The 16,774-nt window shown below is 34.2% G+C and overlaps 1 protein-coding gene across 1 annotated transcript in view; it reads left to right on the top strand.

Moving 5' to 3' along the window:
• Window positions 1–16,774, top strand: part of LOC140329769 (IgGFc-binding protein-like) — a gene marked incomplete in the record, with an annotated part of 72,987 nt that overhangs the window by 47,669 nt on the left and 8,544 nt on the right. Inside the window, 22 exon segments of the mRNA XM_072410160.1 lie at window positions 1–226; window positions 314–634; window positions 1,247–1,309; window positions 1,840–1,878; window positions 3,229–3,428; window positions 3,518–3,898; window positions 4,857–5,140; window positions 5,953–6,224; window positions 6,311–6,373; window positions 7,120–7,341; window positions 8,001–8,251; window positions 9,026–9,203; window positions 9,315–9,423; window positions 9,931–10,022; window positions 10,249–10,425; window positions 10,819–11,021; window positions 11,454–11,598; window positions 11,687–11,928; window positions 12,174–12,338; window positions 12,981–13,105; window positions 14,682–14,950; window positions 15,322–15,530. Of these exon segments, the coding sequence (XP_072266261.1) occupies window positions 1–226; window positions 314–634; window positions 1,247–1,309; window positions 1,840–1,878; window positions 3,229–3,428; window positions 3,518–3,898; window positions 4,857–5,140; window positions 5,953–6,224; window positions 6,311–6,373; window positions 7,120–7,341; window positions 8,001–8,251; window positions 9,026–9,203; window positions 9,315–9,423; window positions 9,931–10,022; window positions 10,249–10,425; window positions 10,819–11,021; window positions 11,454–11,598; window positions 11,687–11,928; window positions 12,174–12,338; window positions 12,981–13,105; window positions 14,682–14,950; window positions 15,322–15,530 (4,236 nt within the window).

Here is a 16,774-nt window from a genome sequence, read left to right as displayed (position 1 = left end):
GTTTCTGCTACAACACAGAGCACAGAAGTTACATCAGTGCAATCAACAACTTCTACAACCACTACTATAAGTACTGGGCCCACAAGCTCTACTACAACGAAGAGCACAACTCTTCCTCCAACACACCATCCAAGCTCTGAAGCTACAAGTAGTACCACAGTGTCTAGTCCACCACCTACTGCTGCAATTGGTAGTACTACTTTTAAATCAACTACTACATCAACAGGTAAATAAAAGAAATATGTTAGGTTATAAGTAGTAGTAATACCATGATCAGAAAACAGGTTCTAATCTATGAAATATTCTACCACAGGTACCACAGTATCCCTTCCACCAGAAAGTACAACTTCTGCTTTCACTACTAGCAGTCCAAGCAGCACAATTTCCCCTACATCACAAAGCATAGAAGCTACTCCATCAGTGCAATCAACAACTTCTAAAATGACTTCCATAAGTACTGCAACAGTAAGCTATACTTCTACAACAATAGTTCCTTCAACAGAACATAAAACAACTATAACTCCAAGTAGTAGTGTAGGTTCTACAGTTTCCAGTACATCAGCAAGCACAACATCACCACCTTCTCCTACAAGCAGCACCACTTTAAAATCCACGGCATCATCTATAACAACAAGTAAGTCATTTTTCTTTTTGTTATTATAGTTTACTTACTGAACATTGATTCAATAGTGTGTATCTATAATGCATTTCATTATTATTAATTCACAAAAAAGATCTTACGTAAAAATTTGTTATAAGAATAGAAACACTTTTATAAGCTGCAATTGCCCAAATGCTTTGAAAGTATGATAAATAAAATTCATATTATATTGCATATTCAGATGACATTTTTATGCTTATGAAAAAACAAGAATTAAATGTTTTTTTTTTTTTTTGTAAAATGGGGATATTATCATATGTTATGCTAAATGTCTAACTGTTATTCAAAATGTTCACACTATCCTGTTGTACTGTTTTTAGCCACATAACTCTAGTCTTTATATTTTATTGGATGTTTGTTTAATTTAAGGGAAAATGTATTACATTTTTATAAATTTTTATATTTACTTGCTCACCATTGCAACTGCGAATTCTGAAACTTGTAAGATAGAAAATAAGGAAAGCTTTCATAATTATATTAATCAGCCTTGCATACTTTTTAAGAATAGGTATAGCTTATACAAATCACAGTTAAGCTGAGATGCCTTCAAGAAGAACTGATCCCATAATCCTACCTATCTTTTAGCAGGTTCCACTGTAACATCAACACCCACCACGTCTTTGACACCTTTCGTGCCAACACATCCAGGTACATTTATCTGGGCACTTTTTAGTAAATCTCCAATTTCAATAAATGTTAAATTTGTATACTATATCATTGCATACATTTTGAGGAAATTATCCTTAATATGGTATAATATGTTTTAGGTGATATTTTACTAGTTACAGGGATTATTTGTATTACATAGTTTACTGCCATTGCATGGTTATAAACATTTAAAAATATATGTAGTTTAAATAAGCTTTTATTTATATTGTTGTAATTTAACAATACTTTTAGCAATATTTTGTATTACTATAATATATTGTATTACATAGATTTTACAAATATTCAATGTAAAGGAGATTTCTGCTTGTTTTTTTCTTATCCTGGATATAACAAGCATTTCATTTTTGTTTCTTCCTGCTTTCTGCTTTTTATGTATTTTAATATTTTGAGCAAATTACATTTAAAATTAATTATATTTCTTACCCACTTTTTTGCTGTGTTATTAGCAATATTGTGTAAGTTACCACTTTTTCTAAAATTAAGTTGTTTTTATTTTGTTTCCCTTTAAGGTATTTGTGAAGTGCAAGGAAAAAAACAACATTGTACACGTATGTATAGCCAAACAAATATTAATATTTTAATAATAAAAAATAACTGATAAAAATTGATTTTATATGAATTAGTATAATTGTGATAATAATGCTGCACTCCTCCTGAGATTGAAACAGTGTTACAACTCCCATGTAGACTGTGCCTGCTTGTACCAGGGTGGAATGTAAAAAATGGAATGTAGAACTCAGGCAGCAGGAGAACAAAGGAGTACAAGAAACCAATCAGGTGTGCACAGTGCACAAGGAATGAGTCATGGATCAGTGTGCTGCTTTTCAATTTACTGGTGGAGGGGAATGCTGATTAGACTACCTGGTAGTAGTCTGAAGTTCAGCCGTAGAAATGATCACATTGCAACATACATAAATACATTACATAAACATGTAATATTTTAAATCATTAATAAATAATGAGTTTAAAAATAAATGATTAATCCGGAAAATAAAAAGCAACAAGTGCATAACAAATGCATGATATGAAAAGTTACATAATAGTATACTACTGTTAGCTGTGACAAACCAAAACGCAGGTGCTTGTACTGCTTTTATATATATATATATGGGAGCTGTTTTTCTTCACAAAGAAATTGTACTTTTTTTTCATTTCATTTTTTGATGTCTTACTTTTAAGCAGTTCTGTCCCAAAGTACAGTCCAGCCTATAAGGAGACAAAACCCAAATATTCTGAGTTGGACTTTTACATACTGATCCTCTATTCACCTACAACCTATGACTGGACAGTGAAAAAAAGCACATTAATGAGCCTACTAGTCTGTTACTCTGCTTGTTCTTACCATTAGTATACTGCTTTCACTGATTACACTTGATTCCTCTCTCTGAGCTCTGCTATACAGACTGTACAGTGGACTTAGAGCAGTCAAATTCAGGTATACTACATGCATTTCATTTCGAGATACTGTTATATTTGCTGTCCTGTGTGTGCCTGGAATTCAGATTTAACATTCTCATATTTACTTATAGGATGTTTATTGATCACACACAGATTTTCCTATAACCAGTAATCCTTTTCTCACATTTCTTAGACTGGGGATATAATTAAAAAAGCTAGTAAAGTAAACAATGTGTTTTTGAACTATAGGTTTCATATAATTACCAATTTTTTTATTTCTTTTGGTCAGGTAAACAATGCAATTGTCACACTTCCTGCTTATGTGTCAGATATAAGTATTACACAGAGTGGCCATTATGTTACAGTTAGTACTAACTTTGGACTTGAAGTTCGATTTAATGGTGATCATGAACTGTTTGATATGGCATAGGGAGGAAGTTATGTTACAGAAATGCCTATTGCCTATAATTAATCTCACTAATCTTGTCACATTATTTTAGCCCCAAGTTGTCCAGAAAACAGTCACTTCAGCACTTGTGCATCTGCCTGTCCGGCCACATGTGTAGAGCCACAACCACCACAGAACTGCAGCCTGCCATGCTCAGAAGGATGTGAATGTGATTCAGGTTATGTCATCAGTGGAGGAACGTGTGTCCCAGAGTCACATTGTGGGTGCTTCTACAATGACACTTATTACATGGTAGGAGGGAATAAAAGTATTATTTAAGTACTTACTAAAACTTCTTTACTAGTATTTCTTGCATCACATTTTAACTTTGTCATTTACAGGAAGGAGAACAATTCATAACAACTAACTGTGAGAGTGTATGTACATGCAGAGGAGGTAACAACATAACCTGTGATCCAATGTCCTGTACTGGAAATGAAATCTGCAAGGTACAAGATGGATTGTTGGGCTGCTACCCTCCAAGCACAGCAATCTGCCACATCTATGGAGATCCTCATTACACAACATTTGATGGCTCGGTCCATCACTTCCAGGGATCTTGTACTTACACTGTGACTGAGACATGTGCTAATACCTCTCATAGCTTTAGTGTCATAACACGTAATGAACACAGAGGTAACCCAAGCTGGACAGCCATCAACTCTGTCAACATAACTGTGGATGGAATAGAAATCTTCATCGAAAAGAACAACATTGTGCACGTATGTATAATAAAAACACATTTTCTAATGAATATCATAATATGTGATTTATAGCAATAGATAACTAATAACCAATAACAGTTCTGTTCTATTCTTTCATTAATTGTTATGTAAATAACAGCAGCCCTATAAATATATGTGAATTTCAGCTAAAACTTTTTATGTTGTGTGAGATAAAAAAGTGTTAGGAAAGAACCAATGAGGAGTCTATTTAACTAGGAAACAGACAAAACTAATATTTGTACAGTGAAGAAGGGCTTTTGTGAGAATGTTTTTATTGGTGTCTGTGTTGTTCTGTCTTGGTAGCAACTGCACCCTCATTTCTTTTACATGTGTTATAAAGACAAGAAATGTGAAAAAGTTCCACTTTGAGACCTCTAAAAAAATAAAAACATAGTGATAGGCAGAACCAAAAAAAAACTCTTCCACTAGATGGCAGCAGGTAGCTAATTTACGTGTCTGACTTTTTGGTGGTGTTCCGTGGGATTTTTCTAATTGTAAAATATGTGCCGCGACTAAGAAAGGTTGGGAAACACTGGTTTAGATAATAACAACAAAAATCTGTATTGTCTGGAGTTATATTGTAACTTTTTCAGCCATTTGTAGTTAGACATTTTCTACAATGTTAGCTGGATAAATAAAAAAGTCAAGATTTAGTTGTATCTGCCAGCATTTTAATGTTTAACATACAATAATAGTCTATTACCAGTGTACAGAGGGCTTTTATATGGCTGTCCCAGGAACAGGAAAACTTAGTACAGGAGGCGAAGCAGATTTTAAATGGCGTTAATTATTAGTTATTAGTTAATTAGCTAAAATGTTATTATTATTTTAAAATGATATAACAGTAAAATCAGTTTCCAGGTATCTTTGTCATTTATGAGTTTTGAAAAGAGCTAAAGTTAATCTGAAAGCCTAATCTGAAAGCTAATCAGCTAATTTTTTTATATCTTTTTAGGTCAATAATGTTATAGTTATACTTCCTTTCTTTGAGTCGGGACTGAATATTGCACAGAGTGGCCAATATGTTAAAGTCAGCACAGACTTTGGACTAGAAGTTCAGTTTAATGGTGATCATGAACTGTTCATAAGAGTAAAAGAGAACTACAAAGGAGCATTATGCGGTCTGTGCGGTACCTATAACGATAACCGCCATGATGACTTCATGACACCGGAAGGCAACATTGTGACCAATGTCAATGAGTTTGGCAACAGTTGGAGGGTGCCAGATGGTGGATGGCCGTGAGTATCTGGATAATAATTTAGACTACTTTGACTAAAGCTGAAAATGTACAATAATGTCTAATTACAATGTTTAAATACATTGCTCTGTTTAGCTCTATAATAACTATTTATAGTTTACTTAAAGAAAAACTTGCATATGTCAGGTTTTATTTCTGCATTTTCCCTACTGAATGAATTACCTTATTTTCTTTACTTACTTTTGTCACAAGGAAAAAAAAGGGCTTTAAAATTATAAGTGTAAAACTTTTACCAGAAAAAAGGGAAACTGTCCAATCAGGACATGTGTTGTACTGACAGCTTTTTAATAGGGGATTTACCCTATTTCTCTTGTGTCCCTTGCCAAGAAAGTGAAGGGTAATCTCCCCAAATACTAAAAACCCCACTCCCTCGAAAATCAGCATGATGTACATGTCTTTGTTCAGCCTGAATACATAACCCGTTATACCTTCATGGCTAAGAAATATAGCAATTAGACTTATATTTAATAAGTGTACCTAAAGAATACTTAATAAATAGTATAAGTATCATTTTAAGTATACCTAAAGCAATCTTAAAGAAAAAAAAGAATTTACATATAAATATGTTTTTGTATTGACTAGTTATGTAATATGTAATACAGTAACTTCTGTTTTTTGTGTTTCAATGTTCAAATTTAAATGAATGTGTACATGGCATTCTCTTCTTCATAGTTACATAGAGTTAGGTTGAAAAAAAGATCTGCCTCCACAGAACCTTAAATGTATCTTAGAACCTTATATATAATAAATATAAAATGATTTACCAGTAATCACAAAATGTATTTCATTTAGATGTGATTCTACTCCACCACCTCCACCAGTCTGCTCACCCTCTCTACAAGAGGAAGCCAATAATAAATGCTGGGTATTAAAAGACAGCAATGGACCATTTAAAGCCTGCCATCCTTTCCTTCGTCCACATCAATACTTTGAGAGTTGTGTCTTTGACCAGTGTGTCACAGGAGGAAATGATGATCTGCTCTGTGGTGTTCTGGAGTCCTACGCTAAAGCTTGTGAAGGTTTGGGTGTCAACTTGGGCAACTGGATAAACAATACAATTTGTGGTAAGATCTAAATTTTGTTGATAACCAACCCATACCCTAAAAAAGTATTTGAATTTTAAAAATAACTGACTTACAATTTCCCACAGAACCAAACAGGCCTCCAACAACTCCATCTGCAACTTCTGCCTCATCAACAAGTCCACAACCAGGTACTGGATGTTCACACATTATATACCTCCTAAATATACCTTTATATATCTACATCTTAGTATGCTGGATTTTATAACACACCAATAAGAGTATGTACTGAACTAATTACAGTATATATTTGGTGAGTTTTTGGTGAATGTCACTTTCACATCTTTTTACATATGTCCTGTAGTCTTTAAGTGGAACTATAGTTCTGCATTGAAATTTTGTGATCAGGCAGTGTTTTAATTCCAGAAGAACAGGAGATGTCCATTCTGCCACAATACATACCGGTACTTGTCTGCCTGATCACTAACTTCTTTAAAAGAAATGTATGATGCCAGGATGTGCCAGGTATCCTGGCAACCTCCCCAATGTTTACAGCACTTAATGAGCACATGCATACAGGAGTTACCTTATCACGGCTTGGCCAATCAATATAACTGTAGATTGGGAACCAGGGAGAAAAGCAGAAGAAGATGCTGGTACCTGTGACCAAACAGGGACAGGTAAGTGTATTTAAAAAATTGCAATTGTCCAGGTAAGGGTATTTTATTGCAGAATGGATTTTCCCTGTCATTCCTTCAATTAAGGACCTAACTGGTCACATTTTTTATGTGTTAGGATTTAGTTCCACTTTTTATTGTTGTAATAAAAACTAAAATGTAAACATTGAATATTGTTCCTCCTCTCATCATCTAAACAACAATGACTATCTTACTAAGACTGCATTTCTTAAAGTAAGTAGAATATATTTTCTCTTTAGATACAAGTTCAACAGAGTTACCCTTGATTTCTACCACAACACATTCAACTCCTCCAACCAGTACTACAACACCTACAACAACTGCTGCAAGTACAATAACTACAACATCTACCACTACTAATCCTACTACTACAACCAGCACTAGTACTGCTTCTACTACTACAACCAGGACTACTACTACTACCACAACTAGGACCACCACAACAACGGCAGAAGTTATAAGTAGGTTGGATTAGATATAATAGTATATTTTATACTTTGTCAAGTTTTTATTTGGTTTTTCTTATAAAAAGTACATTTGTTTAGTTAAATAAGCTTAAATGTAATATATATATATATATATATATTACATTTAAGCTTATTTAACTAAACAAATTATTATTATTATTATTATTAAACAGGATTTATATAACAAATGTACTTTTTATAAGAAAAACCAAATACAAACTTGACAAAGTTCGTATATGACAATGATATATATGTAAATATATATAGTATATATATATTTATATATCTATTTATATATATATATATATATATATATATATATAAATATATATACATATATATACAGTTTGTACTAACTTCATTGTCATGTCCTGATTATCGTGTTAAAAAAAATAAAAACAATCTTGATAATATAGATATTGTATAGCCCGGTAAATATGAAACATCCAAAATGTTAACAGTTACTTTCATGTAACACTTATTAATTATTAAAAATGCTTGTCAGTTAAATAAAAAAAGTGTAGCAAGGTTCAAGATTTAATACAAAAATAGTAACTAATGAAACTGTGGAATAATTGTTATTAAAACAAATTTGTAAATCTATACAATGGACCATGTCCATGCTCATTTATTTTTCTGTGTTATTTTTTTAGCAACAGGAATCTGCAGTGCATCTGGTGATCCTCACTACAACACCTTTGATGGCAGAGTACACCATTATATGGGCAACTGCAGTTACACTCTCACTAAGCTATGTGATCTTTCCTCCAGTGGATTCCCCTATTTCCATGTCTACACCACAAATGAGTATCGGGGCTCCAACACCAAAGTGTCATATGTTCAGTCTGTGCATGTAGAAGTGTATAACACAAACTTCACAATGCTAAAGAATAAAAAACTAAATGTAAGTGGTTTAGTAAGCATATAATATGGATGATATACTGCAATTTGACTCAACTGGTAAATACTAATAATTGTCCCCAGAATTCGTTGTTTTTGGGCTAAAGAAATGCTATTTCGTACAGCCATTACATTTGTTATGTAGCAATAGAGAAGTGCCCAGAGCAGCTGGTGCAAGGTATAATGTCTTGGTCTCAACAAAAAAATGTTTGCACCCCATCCCCTTGACATTGCTGGATAACTGTTCCTTTGTCAGGTGTAGAACTGCAGGCGATATACAGGTAATCTGGAGATTGTAGATTGAGTTACAAAATCAAAGAGCAAGCCTACCTTCCAGCTCCCTAGCTCCAAAAGTATAGCCTCAGCAGGTCACAGAGCAAATGGAGACCTTCAACAGCCTACTGATGAGGCAAAGGAGCATGAAGATGTCCTGTGGAAATTTGTTTTTGTTTTGTAAGCATGCCCCATTCCACATGAATGGGATAAAAGAAATATAAATATATATACAAAATACATTACTTTAAAAGAATAGAATATAAAATACTCCATTTGACATTTGTCAACACTTTCAGTATGTCATCACTACAATGTTTTGCTATATTATTGGAAAATGTTTGAATAGTATTTTATGCTTTTTCAACCAGACATTTAACAATATTTGATGTTGTGACTGTAAAGACACCACTTCTTTTAAATATTTGATATTTTTGCTCTGTTTAAACCATCGTTAACAAAGTTTAAACATTATAGTAAAAACTTTTGAAATGTGTCATTCTAGGTAAATGGGAAGAGAACAAATGTACCAACCCCTCCTGACAGCAGACTCAGGGTCCATCTAAGTGGCAATTACTTGATTTTGGCAACAGATTTTGGGCTACAAGTGAGATTTGATGGTAACCATTATGTTGATGTTTCCCTACCATCAACGTTCAAAACTCATGTATGCGGATTGTGTGGTAAGTCCTATGTTTGTGTCAAGGTGACTGATTTACAAATTTAGAACACACAATCTACATTTTAACCTGTCTCTTAAATAATGATTTTTCAATCAATGTACTGTCATTCAGGTAATTTCAATGGCCAATCAGCAGATGATGTACTGAAGCCAGATGGCAGCATTGCCACTAATTCCAATGAGTTGGGAGACAGCTGGATAGTTCTGCAAGACGGGGAATTGTAAGTGAATTTTAAATCAAGCGTTGCCTACACACTTTAATATATTACATTAAGTAGATTGTATGTGCATTTAGTTTCTATGCATTGTACATTATTTTCTCCATTTTTTAAAGGGATTTTTTCAGGTATTTTAGGAAAATAACATATCTTCCTAAACCTTTCATTAAACGCAAACTGAATAAAAACAATTCTTGTGACCATTTAAACTTGGTCAACTTTTATTAGACTGATAAATCTATGCTGAAGTTTAAAAAGTTTTGCAGTAAGCGTGTGTGAAGTGTGCAATACATTTTAAACTTTGATGATTCAAGTGAATTCTGGTACTAAGGTTTATTGAAATTGGGATAATATAGATAATGAATGATAATCCAGATTACACAGTATGTATGTTTGGGAATAGCAATACTTATAACCCATATTTACCCTGATCAGTAATTACTAATAGCAACGTTGCTTGCACTTTTGTTTATTGATTATACTTTTAATACTAATTTCTATATTTTATAGCTGTGGAAGTGAAGATTTGGAAGCTTGTAGTTCAAATGACCAACAGGAGTATGGCAAGAATACAGTTTGTGGTATTATAAATGACAAATCAGGTAATACATACAGGACTAGGGTAGTCATATCCTAAAAGTATACTCCAGGCAAACAGCTAAATAAAGAGATGAAATATAAATATCAGAGCTGCATACATTTTTGTCTTTTATGTCTGCCTGGAGTTCATACTTCCTACACGTGTATACAATTAATGTATGGCTGTTAATGAGTAGGAATAATAAAAAAACAAAAAACTAATAGATATTGACACTTTGTATCCCACAGGTATCTTCAAGGACTGCCACGCTCTAGTAAACCCTGATAACTTCTTTGAGAACTGTGTGCTGGATATGTGCTACACCCAGGGCGAGTCAACCTCTCTCTGCTATGCTGTGCAGGCATATGCCCAGCAGTGCTCAGATGCCGGAGTGTGTGTAGAATGGAGATCAGACACTTTCTGTCGTAAGTAAACCCTGCGTTGTACCTACTTAAAAACATCATAAGTGTTTTTGTGTTAATTTAGTTATTGATATTTAGGTTCTTTCAAACATATTACTATAACTGTATTCTGTAGAAAAATCTAATAAATTAATCTGAAAATGAACCCTACCAGTGAGAAAAGTACATTATAGTTATTGACATTCATATACAATCCCCCCCTTCCCCATTATGGACTAAGTTCAAAATATTATGATTTTGTAAATTACAGCATTGTATTTTTCAGCAATGGTACCAGTATTCATTTGTGCAGAAGAACCCTGATACTGTTTACCTAGAACCAGTTCCTATATCTGATTTTTGTGTATTGCTTAGCTAATGTGTACATTTTTTCACAAGTTATTTTCAATCTTTCAGCTATTTCATGTCCTGCAAGAAGCTATTATAGGAGTTGTGGTACCACATGTCCATCCACTTGCTTTAACTCTCCTGCGGTAGCACCATGCAAGTCTGAGTCAGTGGAAGGCTGTTTCTGTAATGACAGCTATGTCCTCAGTGGAGACAAATGTGTCCCCCAGAGTGAATGCGGCTGCATTGATGAGCAGAACAACTCCTACCAGGTAAAATATTATCCACACATTTGCATGAGGACATTTACTACGGAGCCTTCCTGTTTTCAAAAAGTTTAACTTTGACATGTTGATTTGCTGTTTTTCTTCTTATTTTGTTCCATTTTAATTTTTTTTCTTCAGTTTGTTGGTCCATAACATATTACTTTATAATAATATGAAAAAACAACTCTTAGGCTTCTTATTCCATGCTATTATGTTAAGGTCAAAAGATAGGTCAAAATCTATCAGTAAAGTAATTATTGATAAAGCAGAATTATAGTTACTTTATGTTTTGAAAAAAAGTGTAAAGCCAAAGCTAAAAAAGTTACATTCTCACTTGTGAATTTTGTTTATTTGTTTACTATTATTTGTATTTTTATGTTCTTTTTTTTTAAATAAAACAATTTTAAAAATGATCACTTGCTTAATTTCTGCTTTCAGCTTGGTGAGAGTTGGTTCTCCTATGAAAATTGTACCCGGCGCTGTACATGCAATAACAATAACAACATCACGTGTGAAACATGGCAATGTGGAGAAAGAGAGCAATGCAAGGTGGTTGATGGAGTGCTGGGCTGTCATTCTTCTGGTTTGTATTTTATTATCTAAAATCTTATTTTATAGGTAAAATACCATGAACTTGTTTATTGAAAAAAACTATTCTGTTTTTACTACAGGAATTGCAGCTTGCCATATTTCTGGAGATCCCCATTTCTACACATTTGATAAGGTCATGCACACTTTCATGGGTACTTGCACTTATGTTTTGGTGGATGTCTGTGACAAGAGAAGCATCATCCCGTTTACTATCACAGGCAAAACAGAGGATAGAGGACAACGAGCTGCAACATATCTCAAAGAAGCTTACATTGATGTATATGGAATCCGTATTACACTGCAGAGAGATAGGAGAACTTTGGTAAGATTATATATACATTTAATTTACATGCTTACAACATGATTCCCAAATGGCCTAAATTGTTCAATATTGTACATCCCTACAGTAGCTATATTGTTGTTGATACTGCTGTTACTTCCTGCAGGATATAGGAAGTCCAATGCAATATGATCCTAAAGGTTCACTGAAATATTTGTATTTGAAATAAGTGCAATAAGTTCTTTAATGAGGCATTAGTAAATGAATACTGTTGTATTTATTGTTAGGTTGGTGATACTCTCATCCATACACCGTGGTCTGGACATTTGGAAGGGGTTTCTATTGCCAATGTGGGTCTGTATATCGTGGTGACCACTGACTTTGGAATGATAGTGAAGTTTGACGGCAATCACCACTTGGAGGTTGTGTTACCCGATTCATACTTTGGAAAGGTTAGCATTTTATTTTTTTAAGTTTTTGCACTTCAGATGCAGAAATAAAAACCAGAAAATTTGTTAATACATTTTCCATCTGTATTGTTCGAAATACCATTTGTGACATGAAGAATCCAATCACTTCAAACCAGATAAGCAATACACCTACTCTTGTCTCAGTTGTGTTCAAGAGGAAAAAAAATCATCTGACTGTAGTCAATAAGTAATATTGATAGATGTAACTATGTAATCCTGTTTTGATAACCCTAATAATGTTCAAAAAAAATGACAATTGTGTTATAATGGTAAAGAGACCAAAGGACAGTAGGGGGGGGGGGGATTTTTTAATATTATTCCTGAAACAAAATAGGAGATAATAGGAGATTGTACACAAAGATAGTAGGTTACAATGTCAAGTGTATGCCTATCTATAACTCTATAGGTTTTGATAAACAAAAATTAAAACAATCGTATAAAAATACAATTACAACTAGTTAGGAGTATATATAACAACTTTTACCAATTCTTGTAACTTTTAGATATTGATATATTGGCATAACAGAGTTATGTCCAATAATGTTGTTGTGATTAACAATATAAGAGCATTACTTTTTTGTTTGTACACATTTTGTAATGATTTTTACTGATTGTTTGCTATAGGTGTGTGGTATGTGTGGAAATTTTAACGGCAATAAGAACGATGAATACCTCATGCCAAACTCACTTCAAGCATCTAATGTAATTGAATTTGGAAACAGCTGGAAGACAGCAGACAGCGATGACAAGTAATCTGAGTTTTATTATAATTAAGAAAAAAACAACTACAGGAAAATACATAAAGACAACCATTTGTTTAAAATGCAACTATAGCTGGGAATGGTTGAAACATTTTGTCATGTTTTTATTATTATGTTTTTATTATCATGGTTACATCCCTTTGTACAGATTTTCCTACACATTTTGATCTCTAGATAGTGGAAAAATAACAATTTTTTGTAGAATTCAGAAAACTTACCCAGGTTTTAATTGCTGACTGTGTCCAATTTGGAGATACCTCCTCATTTCCTGTGCCAAAAAGATTGATAATTGGGACAAGAAGTCAGAGAAATCCTATCCTGAGAGGGCACAAATAGCAAAAAACTTGGTTTTGCTCATCATACCTTTCTCTTTGAATTTGTTTATTAGTTTTCATTTTAATCATACAAGTAAATCAAACAAGCCAATAAAAAAAGTGTCATAAATCATTCATATTCTAACAGTTTATATCATGACAGACATTGTATATGTCTATCTTAATTTCTAACATTTCTCACTCCGAACTACTGCTTATTCTCTATCTTTTATTAGCATTGTTACCTCTTTACACAGTATGCTCCTAATTGGTTCATCATTGTATTGCAGGCTACTTCCCCACTTCCACCCCCTCATATATTCCTCAGTGACAAAATGATCTATTGTATTGCTCATCATAACTTTAAGGCTAGAAAACACAAGCAGATCTGCTGCCAGACTTGCATTTGACTGGCTGATTGGATCAGTTTTCTAATCGATAATCCATACAAATACAAAAAACTCTACATACTCATGTACCTTATTCTGTCCTTGTGATTGGTGGTGTGGAAGGGGCGAACCACAAGACAGATAGAAGCTCCTGATGAGATTTGCTTCATCACTCATGTAGTCAACTTGACCTGAGTACTTTCAATCTATATTTACCAACATTTGACCTGGAAAACCTGACCTGTAAACAACCAATCAAAAGTTTTAAACTATCAGCCACCTGTTGCACTCACATCATTTTCTTGTGTTGGAAGATAAAATCTTCACAAAAGAAGGATGTAACTCTTTTCAAATCCAAATTGGATTGTTGTTCCCAAATTGAAATCAGAATTGCCTGATACATGGGCTGATACATGACAGGGTTGGGTACTTAAGCTTGTAAGTGCCTCTAAAAGCATTCTTTATTAGATATCAGCTGGAATACATTGCATGTGCTATTCTTGTTGATATGAGGTAAAAATTAGTATTTGGCCTACAAAACAATGGGGGTGCCATTAATGGAGGCCAACATACTGATAAGCAATAGTGGTAGTTGAATCAACAAGGTAGAAGTTGTAGAAACATAGTAGAAAATGACACAAATGAACTTCTACTCCACCAACAATCAAACACACACGCCCGCCAGGTACAGCTGCTTAGTCAGTGACATGGTATTTTGAAGTGTAAGATTATAGTGGTCTCATTATGAATGTATTACAAGCTGATAAGGAAGTATCCATAGTGGTATCACATTAACCTCATGTATTTTCCTACTCTGAGAAAGCTTTTTCTGTAATTTAAAATTTTCTTTTCACTGTACAGATGCTTGGATGATGACAGAGTGGATCTTGGCCCACCATGCACTGCAGCTCAGAGACCATCTATAGAAAGTCAGTGCAATGCCCTCCTGTCAGACACATTCAAACCTTGTCACCAGCTAGTTGATCCGCAATTGTTTATTCAGTCCTGTGTGTATGACATGTGCAGATATAATGGCATGATCTCCACATTGTGTGCTATATTCCAAGCTTATGCAGATGCCTGCAGAACACACGGAGTAAAGATTAAATGGAGAAGTCCAATTTTCTGTCGTAAGTATTTAAGACAACATGCAAGTGGAAGGGAAGGGGAAAAAAAATAAAAATTATCTAATTGCAAACTATGAACATGCTGCTAGTGTCAAGGTCTTTGTTGCCTATGCAATGTAGACAAAGTATGGCTTGTGGGAGGGGCCAGCAGGGTTTTGTACATAGCTTCCTGAAAACAAGCAGTCGTAAAAAAAGACTGAATGACCTACAATTCAAGAAATGAAAAATTAATGTCAGGAACAGTGGGAGGAAAGATGAAAGTTTGGTTGGAATGCAGTTTTAAGTTCAAATTTGGGAAGTTAGATACTTTCATTTTATTCTGCATTGTCATGCTTTTGACTTGTGTATGTTTACAAAATCAATTTTTTTTGCAGCCCTAGCATGCCCAGTACATAGCAAGTACACAGATTGTGCATCTCTCTGCCCATCTACCTGCAATAACATTTATGCTCCCGATTTATGTGATAAGCCAACTGCATGTTTGGAGGGCTGCGTCTGTGACGATGGATATGTCCTTAGCGGTGACCAATGTGTACCACTCAAGTCATGTGGTTGCAGAGATTCCAATGATAACTATTACAATGTGAGTACTAATAGAAATAATAATAGAAAACACAATATTGTTTATTTACTGGAAGTAAAGGAGTTTAAACTGTTTACTTAGCAACGTAAAATACACCCTTTCAATGGAATTTTTCACTTAGCTTAGTAAATGGATTGGATGGTTAACATCAGCCGAGCTTCACATCATTCACTAAGATTAGTGAAATATTCCTTTCAGGGGGATAAATCACTCACTTACTAAGTGAACAGCCCAAACTTCCTTAATAAACTGACTGCCACATAAAATGTCATGTTAAGAGATCACCATGAAGTAATGGTTGATGTATACTCATAAGCACTTGATGTATACTCATAAGCAGTGGTAAACAGAGTTACCAAGGGGCCATTGTACAAAAAGAGCAGCTTTCGGCCCCACATTTAACTACTGATCAATATAAGCATCTGGTAGCAGATAGATTAAAAAAAAAAAGTAAATGTGAAATTCACCACTTTTACGACAGTTGTTAGATCTTGATCCCTGAGCTTTAAATTGCAGTAATTGATTCACTTGCAATGTTTGGTGAATTTCATGTTCACTATTTATGAATACGCCTCTAGGTGCTTTTATTTGACCAGTAGGTAAAGGGATCCTAATTTCAAATATATCCGTTAATCATTGTATATTGATTATCAGCTAGAAAGAAGGACTCAATGTCCAGATCTAACACTTTATGGTGGGGGGTCCAAGCTCCCATCTGACCTTATCTAGTATTAATAGGCTCCAATGTCCCAGAGGCCCTGTGTGCAGCTGCATGGTCTTCTGCAGCAGTTTTGGAAGAGCAACACAAGGCAACAGACCTGATTTATTAAAGCTCCCCAAGGTTTGAGAGAATACACTCTGGTCAGTGAAGCTGGGTGGTCCAGCAAACCTGGAATGGATTTCTTCACAGTCATTTGTTATTTGCTAGAAAATGATTCAAATCCTAGACCAGATCCTTTCCAGGTTTGCTGGATCACCCAGCTTCACTGATGAAAGTGTATCCTCTCCAGCCTTGGAGAGTTTTAATAAATCAGGGCCACTATGTTAATGTGCCTTGCAGTGTGTTAAGTGTGATGTGGAGAGGTGTGAATGCAGAGCTTTTCATTAAAGTCAGAGTGACAGAGTGCACCCAAGGCTTGTTAGGTGCACAGAAGATGGTTTGATGGTTCATAAAGTCATTAACAGATACCTATCTATAAAAAAAACTGAAAATGTGCTTTGAATTCCTTCATCTTCTATTAACA

Source organism: Pyxicephalus adspersus, chromosome 4, assembly GCF_032062135.1.
Source record: "Pyxicephalus adspersus chromosome 4, UCB_Pads_2.0, whole genome shotgun sequence".
NCBI classification, from domain to species: Eukaryota; Metazoa; Chordata; class Amphibia; order Anura; family Pyxicephalidae; genus Pyxicephalus; species Pyxicephalus adspersus.
This window is presented reverse-complemented; position numbering and strand designations above follow the sequence as displayed.